We start from the raw sequence: 14,701 nt of genomic DNA, 5'->3' as shown, positions 1-14,701 counted from the left end.
TGTTGGTCTAGATGTGTCCATGGACAAAGAGTGGATATACCTGTACTAAGCTCAAGAAGCGTCCTGTCAACTTGAGTGATCTGAAGACGAAGCCTGGCTTCACTCAGATACAGAAAGACAGAACCTTTCTGCTGCAGGAGGTCAAAGGTCAGAAGCAGCCCTGCTTTGTTCCAAGTCCTGAATTGTAGGGCTATAGAAATTACCCCTGACGTCCATGATGGCAGTCCAGGAAGCTGGAGGAAGCTGTGGGTGTCATAAAACGTCACAGCAACTGACACCGGCTCAACACAAGAAAAGGTCACATTGCTCTGAGAAAGAAATGAGGGAAGGGAGAGGGAGACACAACTATGAAAGACATGATAAAAACATGAATATTCATCAACTGCAGTGGCTGACTCAGTTTGACACAATGTCATAAAGGTCTCATCAGAACTCCTTGAAAAAAGGACACCTGTATTACCATACTGATATTAGCTTCTATTAAAAACCCGAAGCATCAGAGTCACAAAGCTCCCACTTATTTTGATCCCTTTATTGTTTTGGGGAATATAGACAAATATTCTGCCTAAAGAGTTTTTAAAGAAATATTGAAGATGCAATGCAATTAAAAATTACAAATAAATATTATTAAGGTATTATTAAAGTATTATAATATATATTTTCTAAATTGTAGACCATGTTCAAAAAATCTTATCACATACAATACCTTTTGTCATGTTCTCTTCATTCTTTTCTCTAAGCTTTCTTTGCTTTGGGCTTTGCAGCTCCACTGTGCAGATTTGTTAAGACTTGATGATATTGAAAGGGATTATGATAATGCTAATGATCCTGAGGATGACAATTGTGTATAAGTAAAGAGTATTAAGATGCAGATGATGGAAATAATCATGATGGCAAAAATATTCATGATAGTAAACATTAGCATAATGAACATACTGCTACAGAAAATGGAGACAGAAAAAACAAAAGTAAGAGAAAAAGTCTGAGTGTGTCACTTGACAGAATTTGATTTTTTTTACTGCTGCTCCCACAACCTGGATGCATAGTTGAGAATGGATGGATGGATGAATGGATGCATGAAGTAATCAAAGTCATAGAAAGCTATTGCATGATCTTGACAGGTGAATAATAGCTTAAAATTGTCCATCACAATAAAGTTAGAAGGTATAGAAAGTCAGATTGTATCGAACGTTTTATAGAGGTTTGCAATGTTAAACAGTTGATATTCTTTCATCATGTGACTCCAGTGACTGTGTGGCCCTTATTTTACTGGACTTAACTGCTGTGTTTGATACAGTTAATTGTGACATCTTAATCTCACATTTGGAACATTGTGTCAGCATAAAAGGTGCGGCGCTGGAATGGTTCAGGTCCTATTTAAAAGACCAAACCTTTTCAGTTTGTCTAAGGGACTGTGAGTCCTCCTGTGCGCCACTATCAAATGGAGTCCCGCAAGGATCCATTCTGGGCCTAATTCTATTTTCTTTATATTTACTCCCTTTGGCCCCAATTCTTAGGAGACATGGCATCTCCTGTCATTGTTATGCAGATGATTGCCAGATTTATCTTCCCCTTAAAAAGAATGATGGGCCTTCTGTCAGTTCTCTCTAACATGCCTGAAGGATATCAAATCTTGGATGGCATTGAACTTTCTTAATCTCAATGACGCTGAAACAGAGATGGTGTTGTTTGGTTCCAGGTCTGCTGATGTACTCCCTATAGATCTGGATACTTTTACATTATTTTACAAACCAAAGATTGTGAACCTGTGTTTTAAAATGGATTCAGATTTAAAGCTTGACAGCCAGATTTGGTCAGTGGTGAAACAAGTTTCTTTATTCTGAGGCAGCTGGTTAAAATTAAGCACTTTTAGTCAGTGAGTCAGTCATCTACATCTTGACCGCAGGTTGTTCAAAATGCAGCTGCATGTCTTAACTGGCACACGTAAATATGAGTACGTTACCTCAGTTTTATCATCCCTTCACTGGCTGCCTGTGCACTTTAGGATCCATTTTAAGTTGCTTTTATTTGTTTTAAAATGTTTGAATGGTGCTGTGTCGCTGTAACTCTGAGCTTCTCCACCCCTACGCACCCTCTCGGTCTCTCAGGTCGGCTGACCAACTTCTCCTGTCTGTACCAAGGATTAAATGGAAGCTCAGAGAGGACTGGCCTTTGCAGTGGCAGCGCCTAATCTATGGAATAAGGTGCCTTTATATATTAGACAGGCCTCTTCTATATCTGTTTTTAAATCTTCGCTGAAGACCCATTTTAGTTGACTTTTTTTTTTTAAATTTGATTTTGATTGTCTTTTAGTTTATTGTAATTATTTTACTTTTAGTTGTAGTATTTTACATGTTAATTGTCCTCTTGTATGTTATTTATTCTGTTTTTAGTTTTAAGCCCCACAATGTAGCACCTTGTTCAACGCTGTTGTTTTTAAAGTGCGCTATAAATAAAACTGCATTGCATTTCATTTACAGATGCACAAAAGATACATTAAACATTTGTTTAATATTGCTGAATGTTTTGGTGTCTTGTCTAAGTGAGATTTTAGATTATTTTTTTTCCCATGAAATACTTTTTATTTACTTTTACTGACCTGGACTTAGAAACGATAACATATCAAGTTCAACATAGAACATGAATAGATCACATTTCACGATAAAGAAGTAGAAAGTAGAATTGTACTGCTAATATACCTAATGAGACTCTTGAGCCTATTACTTTAGCTCCCTAACTCTGCATTGCTAAATTGAATTGTTTGTTCTTCTGATGAACTCTTAATGGCAGATTATCACAATGATGCTCTAAAAATACTGAAACAAACAACTTACCATGACAGTGACCTGAGGGCTGTTCCTTTTGGCCAGATCAATCAGGTTAAGGTCAGTGTATATTAGGTTTTCCATGCAGCCATGAAAGTTTCTGTTGGGCAGGATGGGTTTCTGCAGTCCATGGCTTTGGACAGCTGCCACACTCAGCTGTACAAAAAAAAAAAAGAAGAAAAAAAGATAAATAATGTAATTAAAAAACAAACAACCAGCTTTGTCTTGTCAGATTTGCTACAGATTCTGAACACTCCACCACTTTTTTATTTGGCTGAGGGATAACTAATGTAGTGTGATATGTGATCAACAGACAGAAAAAAATAACAAAAAAAAATTCCATTACTGAATAAGTAGCTTTGGTGGATGAGTCGTGTAAACTGCCTTAATGTATTTGCTGCACTACTTGAACTATTCACGACTGGACTCTTTTGCACCTAAAAACCACGTTATGTCCCTTTGATGAGTTTTCAGTTGGAGAGAACATATCAGGTGAATTGGTCAGTCATTTTCATCATTGAACATTTTGCTATTGTGCACTAATACAGAAACAACAATAATAAAGAACCTAGCATATTTACATGCACGGCTTACTTGAAATACAAATAAACTTCAGCCATTGGTCATTTAAGTGGATCATTGCACATGTACTGAAAGGGAATCAAGTCCAATAGTCCATGTAGCCTTAACATGCATGACTGCAAGACAAATTTCCAAGACAATCTGTTGCTTCTAATTTTCTAATGTTCCAGCTTTTGTTAAAATGCATGCAAATGTAGTTCTTCAGTTGCCCCTTATTTTAAATGATGCTGCTTAATAGCATCAGTTTAGCAACAGTACTGCAACAGTCTGGAAATTATTTTCTGCTGATATTGACATTGGGATTATTTATCAGTCGTAATTTTTGTCATTTTCTGCAATCTGGAATATGCATTTCATGCTATTTGAGTCCCCTAGGTGCGTCGTGTAGATATTCATATCCAATTCAAGGGGTTGAATGTGGAATAATTTAGGATGGATTGACATTTTTATATGCATTGAAAAGTCCTGGTTAGGTTGAATTATCTACATTATATATATATATATATATGTGCATTCTTTTCTGATTTTCATTTGAAAGGTGTGCATCTACATTTTAACAAACAAAGGCTGCACAAATGCAACATAAATTGCTCCAATTTTTTATTTTGCCACTGTAGAGACTTGTAGGGCCATTTAATCTTGTTTATGCAAGTGCTGAAGTTGTGCAGGTCTTTTAACAGAGAAAAAAGTCATTTTGATTTCATCCGCATATGAAATATGAATAAAAATCCAAGTGACTTTAATACATGAACAGATCATGTACATGTAATCAATATGTAAGTTTTCATGGACAAAGCATGATCAAAGCCAGAAGAAGTTTAAAATGTGTGTGCCTTCCTTCTCACCGTGTGAATGTACCAGTGGTTGAGTTCTGATGGCAGCTGAACCTGCTGTGTGCTTTTGTCCACAGTGAGGTTGAGGTGAAGGTTGAGCCACTCCAGCTTTACATGGTGCCAGTGTTGGTCATCAAGCAGACTACCCAGAGAAACAAGAAGCTGACCTCCAGAGGATGAGCTTACAGCTGAAACATAGATAGTTGGGACATTTGACTGAGGAGTGCTGTCTCCATTGTTTGCAGAAATCTTCTAATGTGCACTTCTTGCTGAAGATCCTTGATTTATTTTTCAAACTATTAGACATTTCAAGGTGAACATCCGGTATTCATTTCCATCAAACATTTTTAACAAGGACAAAAATCTATCAAAAGAGCTGCTGAAATGCTCCAGTTTTTATAATAATTTTTTTCTTTTCATAGTGTACATTTTCAGGTCATTCTAACTCTATAGAAAATAGATCCATGAGTGCTGAAACAAAGACAGAGTTTGATAAAGGATAGGTGATCCAGAGAAAAAGTACCAGGATATTATTCACAGCAAACCCCAAACTAGCTGACTTAACAGCTGCACTTCTTGATATGCTGCAAGTAAAAAAAAAAAAAAAAGAGCTCCGCCGACGGTGATAAACCAGAGATGTACAAAGTCTTGGTTATAAAGGATATTTCTCATCTGACGATATGCTGATTGAAAAGAATAACTGTGACACTCTTGGACCTGGAGCCCGAAGGGGGATTAGCTTTGAGTGTGGAACAAAAATGGAAAAAGCCAAGCGAGACCCCAGATTTCTGTCTGCATGCAAATCTAATCTTATTACCTTTTTTTTTTGCTACACTGCCCTTCTAAGCTTTATCAATCAGTAATTCTTTACTAAACTGGCTTAAAATTATACAATGAGATGTCAACAAAAGTGATACTAGAAAAGTTTTGTAAATGTACCCTGTGGGTCAGAGGTGGTGCTTTGCATTTGTCTAAATTTCACAAGTAAAAATAGAGCATCACATGGGAGATAAAGTCTATAAGTAAATATAAAATTTGGAGAACTACTGAATGCAGTATCACAGTCAGAAAATTATGACAAATTCACCATTTTCATAAGGCAACAGTCTCTGCAGAGCTGCTTCTTCCTGGCTGTTTACCTTCACCGTCTAGTTAAGATGGTGCATCACTGCAGATGCTGCACCAATAAGCTAATACCCAGCCCACAACAGATAATCCTCTCTTTTCCAGTTGAGAAACAGCTTAAGACTTGGAAACACTAATTTTTATCCAAGCAACTTCAGACTCAGTTACCCCTGCCACAGACTGCAGGTTACAGTTTGATAGAGCTAACGAGTGAGCGATGATGTGAAATTATCGCTAACTCGTGTAAATGATGACAGAGAAATATGTCAGTATATGATGGAGCTACACTAATACAATATGAAATCAAACCATGCTTTAAATACAAGTTTATAATTAATAAAGAAAAAATGGTTTATAATTGTAATAAAAAATAAAAGAGATATTGTCTTGCAGAAAGCTGCCTTTTCATAAATTATCAAGTAAGTATTTTACTACAGTAATTAATTTTATTATTACTTACAAATTATCCATAGTTTTTGCCAACATTATTCCTAATCAAGTGAACAACGAGTGACTGGGAAGTCTTGCATATAATTACGAACAATTAAAAAAGATCAAATGAAATCAAAAGAGCCACAATTTAGAGAGAAATATTTTAGAAGTACCACTGCAGCAATGACTGTCACTGAAAAATGAACATCTCTTCATAGTTAAAGCTAAGCTGACATTCCAGGTGGAGACAATCTCAAAGACAATCTTAGGATAAACAATGATTTAAAATTCTCCATCTCTGATGAATCCTCTGCTTTTCTCCCACTGTGTGATTCTCACATTCCTTCTCTGATTATCTTCTTTTGAAGAAGTTGTGAGACAGCATGTTAAGTCTAAGAGCTTCCCAAGTTCCAGTTCCCTTTATCATCCAATTTCAGACAACACAGCCTCATTGCACTGAAATAACCCTATAATGTTAGGAGTTCTTTTGCTGAACAATTAAACAAGACTTTACTGTTTCAGACAGCCCGATGAGAAAATATCACATGATAATATTCTGGCTGGTATTCTGCTATGGGCCTTCACTTAAACTCTCCCTTTCAAAAGATGACAATGACGGGTGTTAGCGAGGGATTTCGAGGGATTTGTAGCTATAAAAGTCTCAGTATTCTAACATTTAGGCCCAGCAATTGAAATAAAAGGCCTTTCAAGTTAATATTGTTGACGTGCCATACATCTTTATACTTTTATACTATAAATATTTACGGTGTTCCCAAAGCACACAATGATGTAAAGTAGAAAACTAAACCATAAATCTGATAAAATGTTGCAAATGTGGTGGGCAGTGAGGTTAAACAATAATTAGCACTCAGTGGAGACCATGTCAATTCTGGACCTTATGGCCCACAGTACATATGGAAAATGACCACAGAAGCATATGTACCAGGACAAAGATGGATTTTCAACAACGCAGATCCATTTAATCATCATGAATTTAAAACGCACAATTAAAACTTGTAAAAATGACAAACATACTTTTCTGAGCAACAGGAACAAGGAGGAGGAGCCCTGGATGCCACTTAAATAACTTAAGGCATGCTAGACAGGCAGATTTATATTAGGAAGAGGAAAAATCTCACACACAGACACACTCACAATCATGCTTTAAGTCCCAAACCACATTAATCTGTTTAACTCTGGTTGTACAACTAACAGGGGTCCGTCCAAGCACTTCGCCTCTGTGATGAAGTCCTGAACTCCAGCAGCTGGCAGCCTCCTCAGTCAGTGGCAGATGGGACCAATCAATCCCACCAAATGGATCGTTCAACGATCAGATGGGACCAAATAAAAACACAATTTGACAAGATATCAGTGTCAAGGGAGGCCATGGAGTCCAAATGCCTTGTGGCACACAGCCAACCTGCAAGCCATAAATCAAGTGGAGTACACTCTCCTCATAGAAAAGAAACAACCACTGGATACTCACACTCCTGGAAGGGCATGAAAAGACAAACCATTACAATGACAAGCTGCTTTTACAGCAATCAGGAGGCTCAGCTGGCTTAGAGGGTGAAGCTGATGCAGGCCACTCCAGCCACACCCACACCCACCAACCTGCCACAGGCAAAAAGGCGATCAGTGGTTCTCGGGCCGACTCAGATGTGCTACAGGTGGACAGAAGCCGCACACAGCAGAGCAGACACCTGCCACACAGTCTGCTCTGCTGTGCAGTTATTGTCAATGAATTGCTTCTGGCGTGTGCAAATTGAAGAGAAGGACAAAGGTAAAACTTTTCCCACTACACATAAACAGCAATAAATTGTACCTTAAACTTTACAGTATGATAACTTATTAACATTTGAAAACTAAACTAGAAACATACTCAGACATTGCAAAACTCACAGGGCCACAGTTCGAAAAACATTCCTGGATCCAAATGGTGATCTGAAACCACCAAAATGAAATCAGTCCTTCCTTTTCACATTTCCAACAACTCCTAAAAATTTCATGAAAATCTGTCCATAACATTTTGAGTTATCTTAAACACAAACAAACAAACAGATAAATGCTGGTAAAAACATAACTTCCTTGTCAGAGGGAAATAGGTACATTTCTTTTTTAAACTTTTCCATCCTTTATACATGTGATTTGGTCCATTTCCAATGCCCTTGCAAACATGCAGACCCCAATGCAGCAAATGGAGTTGTACTACCTGAAACAATGAGAGCAGCGTTGAGTACTCGGTACCCTCTGAGTCCCACTAAGTGCAGGTGAAATTTGTCAGTGCACAAACAATCTGAACTAACAGGTTAAGAAAATATCCATGTGGTATATATTCACAGCATTACTGGTGTGAAAGAGTTGCACGTCATCCCTCACATTTTCTACCTCTGTCTTCTATCACAGCTTCCGTTTGAGGCTTGATTTTTTTTTTTTTTTTTTTAACAAATATTTTGAGTCACAAATGTATTATAGCACAGGGTCAGCACAAACGCATTATAAAGCTGAAAAGTGTTGTCCACGAGGGATATCGTGGCTATCAGCAGTTTTAGGCTCCTCAAACTTTTATGTGCATCTGTGAACAAGGGAATGTCCACACAACTCCTATAAATCAGTGAAGACAAAGTGGAACCAAGTAAGCAAATCCAGCACTAATCTTCACGGTTCCTTTCCCTTTCTTCTTCTGCCAACTGACACGGAGTCCCAATGCCTTGGGGAAGATCTAAAACTTTTGTCACATTTTCAGATAAGCAAAAACCTGATTGTGTGTGTGTTTTTTTTTTTTAACTGCAAAGTTCTATTGTCTTTTATCTCTTTAAAGCACAGCCAACAACCACACAACATGTCCTTAACATAATGCAGAAAAAAGTAATTTACTTAACATGCAACTTGCCCTGCAAGCTTTTCAGATGCCATCCTAATTTAGTCAGCAATACGCAACATCATTCGTCCAGGAGTCAGTGGAGCAGGACACAGCAGCCCTTAGTGCATTTACGGTGTTGTATTACAGCTTCTGGGTGACAGTTCACAACTGAACTGAATAATGAAGCAGCAAGCTAGATTATGGGAAGCTAACACTTTGATAAATGCAAAGCGCAGGGGAAATGATGTGGATATGGAAACCAGACATAAATCTTAATGAGCTACTCAGATTATTCAAACAGCTTGGACAGCCACAGGCAGAGAAGGTCTCGCTGTTTCACTGTATTTGTTTGTTGCTTGTCTGTCTGCTTGCTTATGAGTGATTATCTGTGTATCATAACCAAGTTACTCATTGCTGCATATGTGTATTACCAACTTTTGTTGGGTTAGAAAAAGTCATTTGCTTCATGTTTGATTGTGTATAAATGTTACATGTTTCAGATCCTCACTGATAACCATCAATAGCCATCTTTAGCTCTTTTGTACCTCAGCCAACTTGTTTTGTTCCTGATGTGACTTACAGCTCTGTTAAAGAGAGGAGTGGGACTGACAAGATCAGGCTGCCAAATGGAAGAGATAAGTAAGAGCCTCGGAGAATGTCTCACACCCTCCAATAGCGATCATACATCTAAGCTGATGGGTATTGTCTTTGCTTTGTTAGTTTGATCTTCTCTTCTCTTCATCCTCTTCTCCAGCTGATTGTGGGGTGGGGGCATACTGTGGCTCACAGAGGGTGCTCCAAGCTATTGATCTAAATTACACAATCTGCAACCTGCAAACTCCTGGGAGAATCAGAGGGGAAGATGGAGTTTTGTGCAGTCAGAAAGAAGAACATGCAATTGAAAAGGAGTTAAAAAAAAAAAAAAAAAAGTTAGTCTACGGTCTCCTTAACCATATATGAAGGGGAAAAAAATCTGATGTCACAGCTGGACCTGGAAAAACCTTTTCATGTGTTCATCTTTAGTCAGCTTAATTATTGTGATGGTGTTTTTGCAGGTCTACCTAAAAATTCAATTCGACATCTGCAGCTCATTCAGAACTCTGCTGCTCAAGACATGACTAAGACCAAATGAATGGACCACATCAGTCCAGTTTTCAGGCATTAATGCCAGCTGCCTGTTCATCTGAGAAAATACTTAAAGATTCTGTTGCTGGATCATAAAGCTCGAAATGGTTCATGACCAAACTACATTAGTGGTCTCTTGACCCAGTATGAACCAATCAGAACCCTCTGGTCATCTGGATCTGGTCTTTTATCAGTTCCCAGAGTCAGAACCAGACAAGGAGAAACAGCTTTTATGCTCCACATGTTTGGAACAAACTCCCAGAAAACATCAGATCAGCTGTTTACATTTAGCTTAAAGACCCACCTGTTCTCAGTTATATGTGGGTTTTATTTAAAAGTCCGGCACTGTTTCTTTTAAGCTGGAATTTTTAACCTTTGTCATGTTTTTAATAGTTTTTATCTAATGTTTCGTTTCTCCTTTTTGATCATGCTTCTTATTTTCTAATGTTTTAACGTTTCTGTAAAGCATCGTGAATGGTCCTGTTGTTGGACTGTGCTATACAAATGAACTAGCCTTGCCTTGAAAAAGGCTATTAGGCTCCCCTGAAAACAAAAACACCAAAATAAATCAATTTAAAAACTGCAACGGTTTGCAGGGTCTGCACTCTTATCACCATATCATATTTCAACCTCTCTGCTTTGTTGCAGAAAAATCTTGTTTATTTTATTTCAGCATGTTGGCTATCGGATGAGCTATCAATTTAATTGAAATAAATGCAACAAACATCAAGGGGTTGATGTCACGCTGATAACTTTTTGGAATAACAGTTGTGTACAGATGAAATTCACGAAACAAAACCACCAGGGAAATAATACTCTCTCCAGCAATTTGGGGAGTTCATTGTATATATGTGTAAAGGCAAGTGTAAAAAAAAAAAAAAAAAAAAAAAAAAAAAAAAAGAAAAATAGTGAAAAAAAAAATAAAATTGAACTTTTTTGAAGGAAAAAACATCAGGTTACCTGCCTTGTTAGCAGAGACAAACTTAAATTTTGAAAACTATGTATGACTCAGAATTTGTTGAACAAAAGACAGCATGTAGTGGAAGCTAACCTACCTGACCTATCCAAAAGATAGATCTGGTAGGTTTATGCTGCACCAAGAGGTCACTGATGGATGTTGGTGCTGAATCATTCTGAGCTTCATTTAGCAGCAATAGAACTTTGTCTTTCCTCTGACTGACAAGCAGCCAGCGTAAAGACTTTAGAGCTGGACTGATGTCCATACACAACACGTAAGCAGCCAAACCAAAGTAGTTACTTCTTTCTTCAATTTTATGCATAGTGAAATGCATGAACATGTTTAAAAAAATGCACAAAAACAGAATAAATGTTATAAGTTAGAGATCATTAAATTGTTGTTATATATTATACTATGAAACGGTAATCCCTGTTCACGTTAAAAATAAGTTAACTGTAACGGCATGCATTAACTATTCTCAGAGGTCAGCATTATACTGTACCTTGTTGGTGGTAGAGCAGCAGCTTTCCCTTCTCCAGCACAAGATTTAGGCTGTGATCTCGCTGTCCTTCTGCATGCAGCAGAGTCCCTGAATTTTTTAGGGTTTTAAACTTCAGAGAGATGATCTCCTTCACCGTCCAGCTTGGCCTGATGCTCAGTCTGTAGACCAGGCTGCTGCTGCCATCAAAGCTTGCAATGTCAGAAGCTACAGGACAGTAAAACATAGGGAGGGAAGCTTTAATGTCAGTACAAAAATGCAAGTACAACCCTGTACAATGCAGTCACTGAATCTATTGCAGGTCATTTGAAAAAGTTGTGGACAGAATAAATGGGATGACTGAATTTAAAAAAAAAAAAAAAAAAAGGGACAAAAAAATATACTCAAAATTAAAAATGCAAGTTTTGTAAATATATGTTTCACTAAAATGTTTGTGGTTACTAAAAACAAAAAAATATTTCATATAGTAGCAACACTACACATGGTAGCACCTCCACCTCTACCTACTCATTTAGCCTCCACATGATATGCAGGGTGTTCACAAAGTTTCAACATTTTTTTTTAAGTATTCTACAAACAAGTGATTACATAAATTAATCAATTAATCATTTCTTGCATGTACTCAGTGGTTATTAAAATTTAAAACATTTCATTGGTGTATTTCAGGTACCTGTTTAAAGAAAGAGCTTCTGTTTAATAGAACTCTAAAAAATGGTTGCTTATCAGAAAATTTGCTCAGTTTGTGTGGAGGTTCACTGAAAAAATTGGATACACATAGTCAAAAAAACTATTGGAATAACCATGGATGAGATTTATCATCACATCCCTCAGTTTGTGAATGGCACAAGAGATTTAAAGAAACAGGGACAGTATTGGATAAAGGGAGGAGTGAATGAGAAGTATACTAGAGGAAAACAGATATAAAGGTGTATACAAAGGAACTGAAAAAAAAAAACTTAAACATGTATCCTCCTTTTGTATTATTTGCAAAGAATTATCTCTTTGTTTGCTTTTTAAATAAATATTTTAAATTGTAAAGAGATTTTTTGAACACCCTGTATTATAGATATTCATTTCAACATAAAGCAATGCAGGGGAGTCTGTAAGGGTACTACAGGAGTTTCCTGTTTTCATGTGATGATAAAATATGCAAACATGTGAAAAATCATAAACCACAATTCTCCAAGAAACTCATTTACTTATGAAAGTTTTTGTTTAAATTTGTCTTTTTGTGCCTTTACATTATCCTTCTTGACATTTGATCACACAACCTTTTTAATCAGTGTGCAACATAAAGGATGGTGTGGAACCAACACTTCAGGTTGCTCCAGTTCAGCTTGAAGCTGCTTTTATCCTGTTGACGTTTTTCCACAATCTGGGCCAATGTTTACAATTTTCTTTCACTTTTTCTGCTTAGTGTTCTGGAATGATCTTCACAATTTTAAGACTATAAATTGTAATGTGACCCTTGTTATTTTACTGTTTTAATTCTCTAGTCTATTTGATGAAAGTATTTCTGTCATACAGTAATACCAGAAATTGATTCAATTAATAAAAGCATTCATAATTAGTATACCTGATTTTGAGAAGATAATCTGCCCTTACAAAAAAGGAAAGAAAACTGTTCTGATCAAGCCAATTTAAATTAATCAAAATTTTGATGATCAAAAAAGAACAAAGATACCATATATACACACTATATATAGATATACTTTTTCTGACAGTATATACCCTGAGAGACAGAAAGGACCTACCAGTAAGAATTTAGCCACTGTAAAACTCTTTAAGCTATATACAAGTCCGCCAGAATAAATATACTTGCATTCTTCATTTCAGAACATTAATGAAGAAGCTGACACATTTAACACAATTGTCATGTAAATTTCTGTTATTGTACTTTATAATCACGCAGCACAGTTGTCAAACATCTCATAAATAGCCAATAATTTCTTGTGTTTGACATTTTTATTATGTTGATCTTAACGACAAGGACTTATGAAGTGCTGGACTATTATTTTCCCATTTACTTAAAACATCTCAATAAAACCACAATGTGTGGTTTCTGCCCATAGACCTTTAAAAATAGAATGGAGGAATAGGGGATTAAAATTTTACTGCAGTAAAACAGGAGTGAAAATGTATGACAAAAGTAATCCCTTTACCGGTAACACTGGTGCTGCTGTTTGAATTGAGACTGAAGTGCATATGGCAGCTAAAACAATACACTGGAGATGATTACAAAAAGGATAACAGGCCGGTTAGATGTTTATGTAGATAAGTAGGACAACTGAATGTTTAGATACAAGCTCATTGTCTCTAGAGGCTTTTTTTTATTTTTAAAAAAACAGAGGCCAAATTTATAGCAGAAATTAGACAGAAAACAAACATACTATATCTGCAGCCGTAAATTTCCAGCCGTAGTCCAATCCTCCCTGTAGGGTTCCAGTCCAGAGGGATTAAGCGGAGATAGCGAGCAACCTCTGGCTGCTCCAGTTTGTACTTGACCACAGTGTCAGCGTTATTGTTACCTGGATAAGCCTGAAACAACACAAGTAAATCTTCATTTACTGCATTTTTTTCCTTTTGCAAGAAAGATTTGATGTCATCTGATTGCATCTGACTGGAAATCTTTTAGCAAATGTTCCTGAAGAAATATCAGCAGGCCTGGTAAAGAGGCATTTATTTGATTCAGGTGTGCTGGACAAGGGTCGCATCTAAAAGTTGCAGGATGTTAGATCTCGAAGACCGCACCCCTGTGCCAGTGAAAACTTTTGAATATCTGCAGATAAAAGAGATGCCACAAAAGTTCTCATCATTTTATGGTCTCCCTGACAAACTCAGTCCTGAAACAATCCCTCTGCTTTTTAAAACTTTGAGCTTTCATAGGCTATTGAATTCATTTACTGATGATTTCTCTCACGCTGTCCTATCTCAGGCCAATGATCAATAGTCTTTTGCCTCTTTCAATGACTAATGGCCTCCATTTTCTTAATCAGCTGATTAAAAATCCAGGGAAGGGCTTTTTACCTTACAGAAGAAAAAGCTCCAGTATCACCAGTCAAGCAATCACACATTTGCTGTAATGTGCACATGTGTGCAAATGCATGTCTTACTTGTGTCCGTCCTCCTTATTCAAGATTGTGTAACACAGTCTGTGAGTTTGCTGAGTGTGTACTGATGTGGCTTTCTGAGTGAGATTGGCTTCCTTGGTGCTTCATAACTGTGATCTCAGTGCCTTCTTTAGTGCTTTGAAGGACTGAGCCTGCTGGGCAGTGAAGCGTTGAGCTCAACAAATGGCACTGTTTCCAGTTGAGAAGGCTGAGGAGACCAGCATCTCATTTATCCGCAAAAGCACCTTTTGAAATGTGAGTAGCCTCAGACAAGCCTTCAGCCAAGGAGAAAGGGGTGGGAGGTGAATCGGGCAAGAAGAGCAAGAGAGGACATGAGACTGAGCTATAA

At 37.2% G+C, this 14,701-nt stretch overlaps 1 protein-coding gene across 1 annotated transcript in view; it reads right to left on the bottom strand.

Moving 5' to 3' along the window:
- Positions 1–14,701, bottom strand: part of LOC306759180 (contactin-associated protein-like 4) — a gene marked incomplete at both ends in the record, with an annotated part of 93,635 nt that overhangs the window by 32,734 nt on the left and 46,200 nt on the right. The window contains 5 exons of the mRNA XM_079244724.1: positions 41–308; positions 2,835–2,981; positions 4,253–4,428; positions 11,246–11,449; positions 13,633–13,780. Of these exons, the coding sequence (XP_079100850.1) occupies positions 41–308; positions 2,835–2,981; positions 4,253–4,428; positions 11,246–11,449; positions 13,633–13,780 (943 nt within the window). The remainder of the gene's footprint in view (positions 1–40; positions 309–2,834; positions 2,982–4,252; positions 4,429–11,245; positions 11,450–13,632; positions 13,781–14,701) is intronic.

Source organism: Telmatherina bonti, assembly GCF_933228915.1.
Source record: "Telmatherina bonti genome assembly, chromosome: 8".
Classification (NCBI taxonomy): Eukaryota; Metazoa; Chordata; class Actinopteri; order Atheriniformes; family Telmatherinidae; genus Telmatherina; species Telmatherina bonti.
Note: the sequence above shows the minus strand (reverse complement) of the source record. Positions and strands in the feature narration are given on the sequence as shown.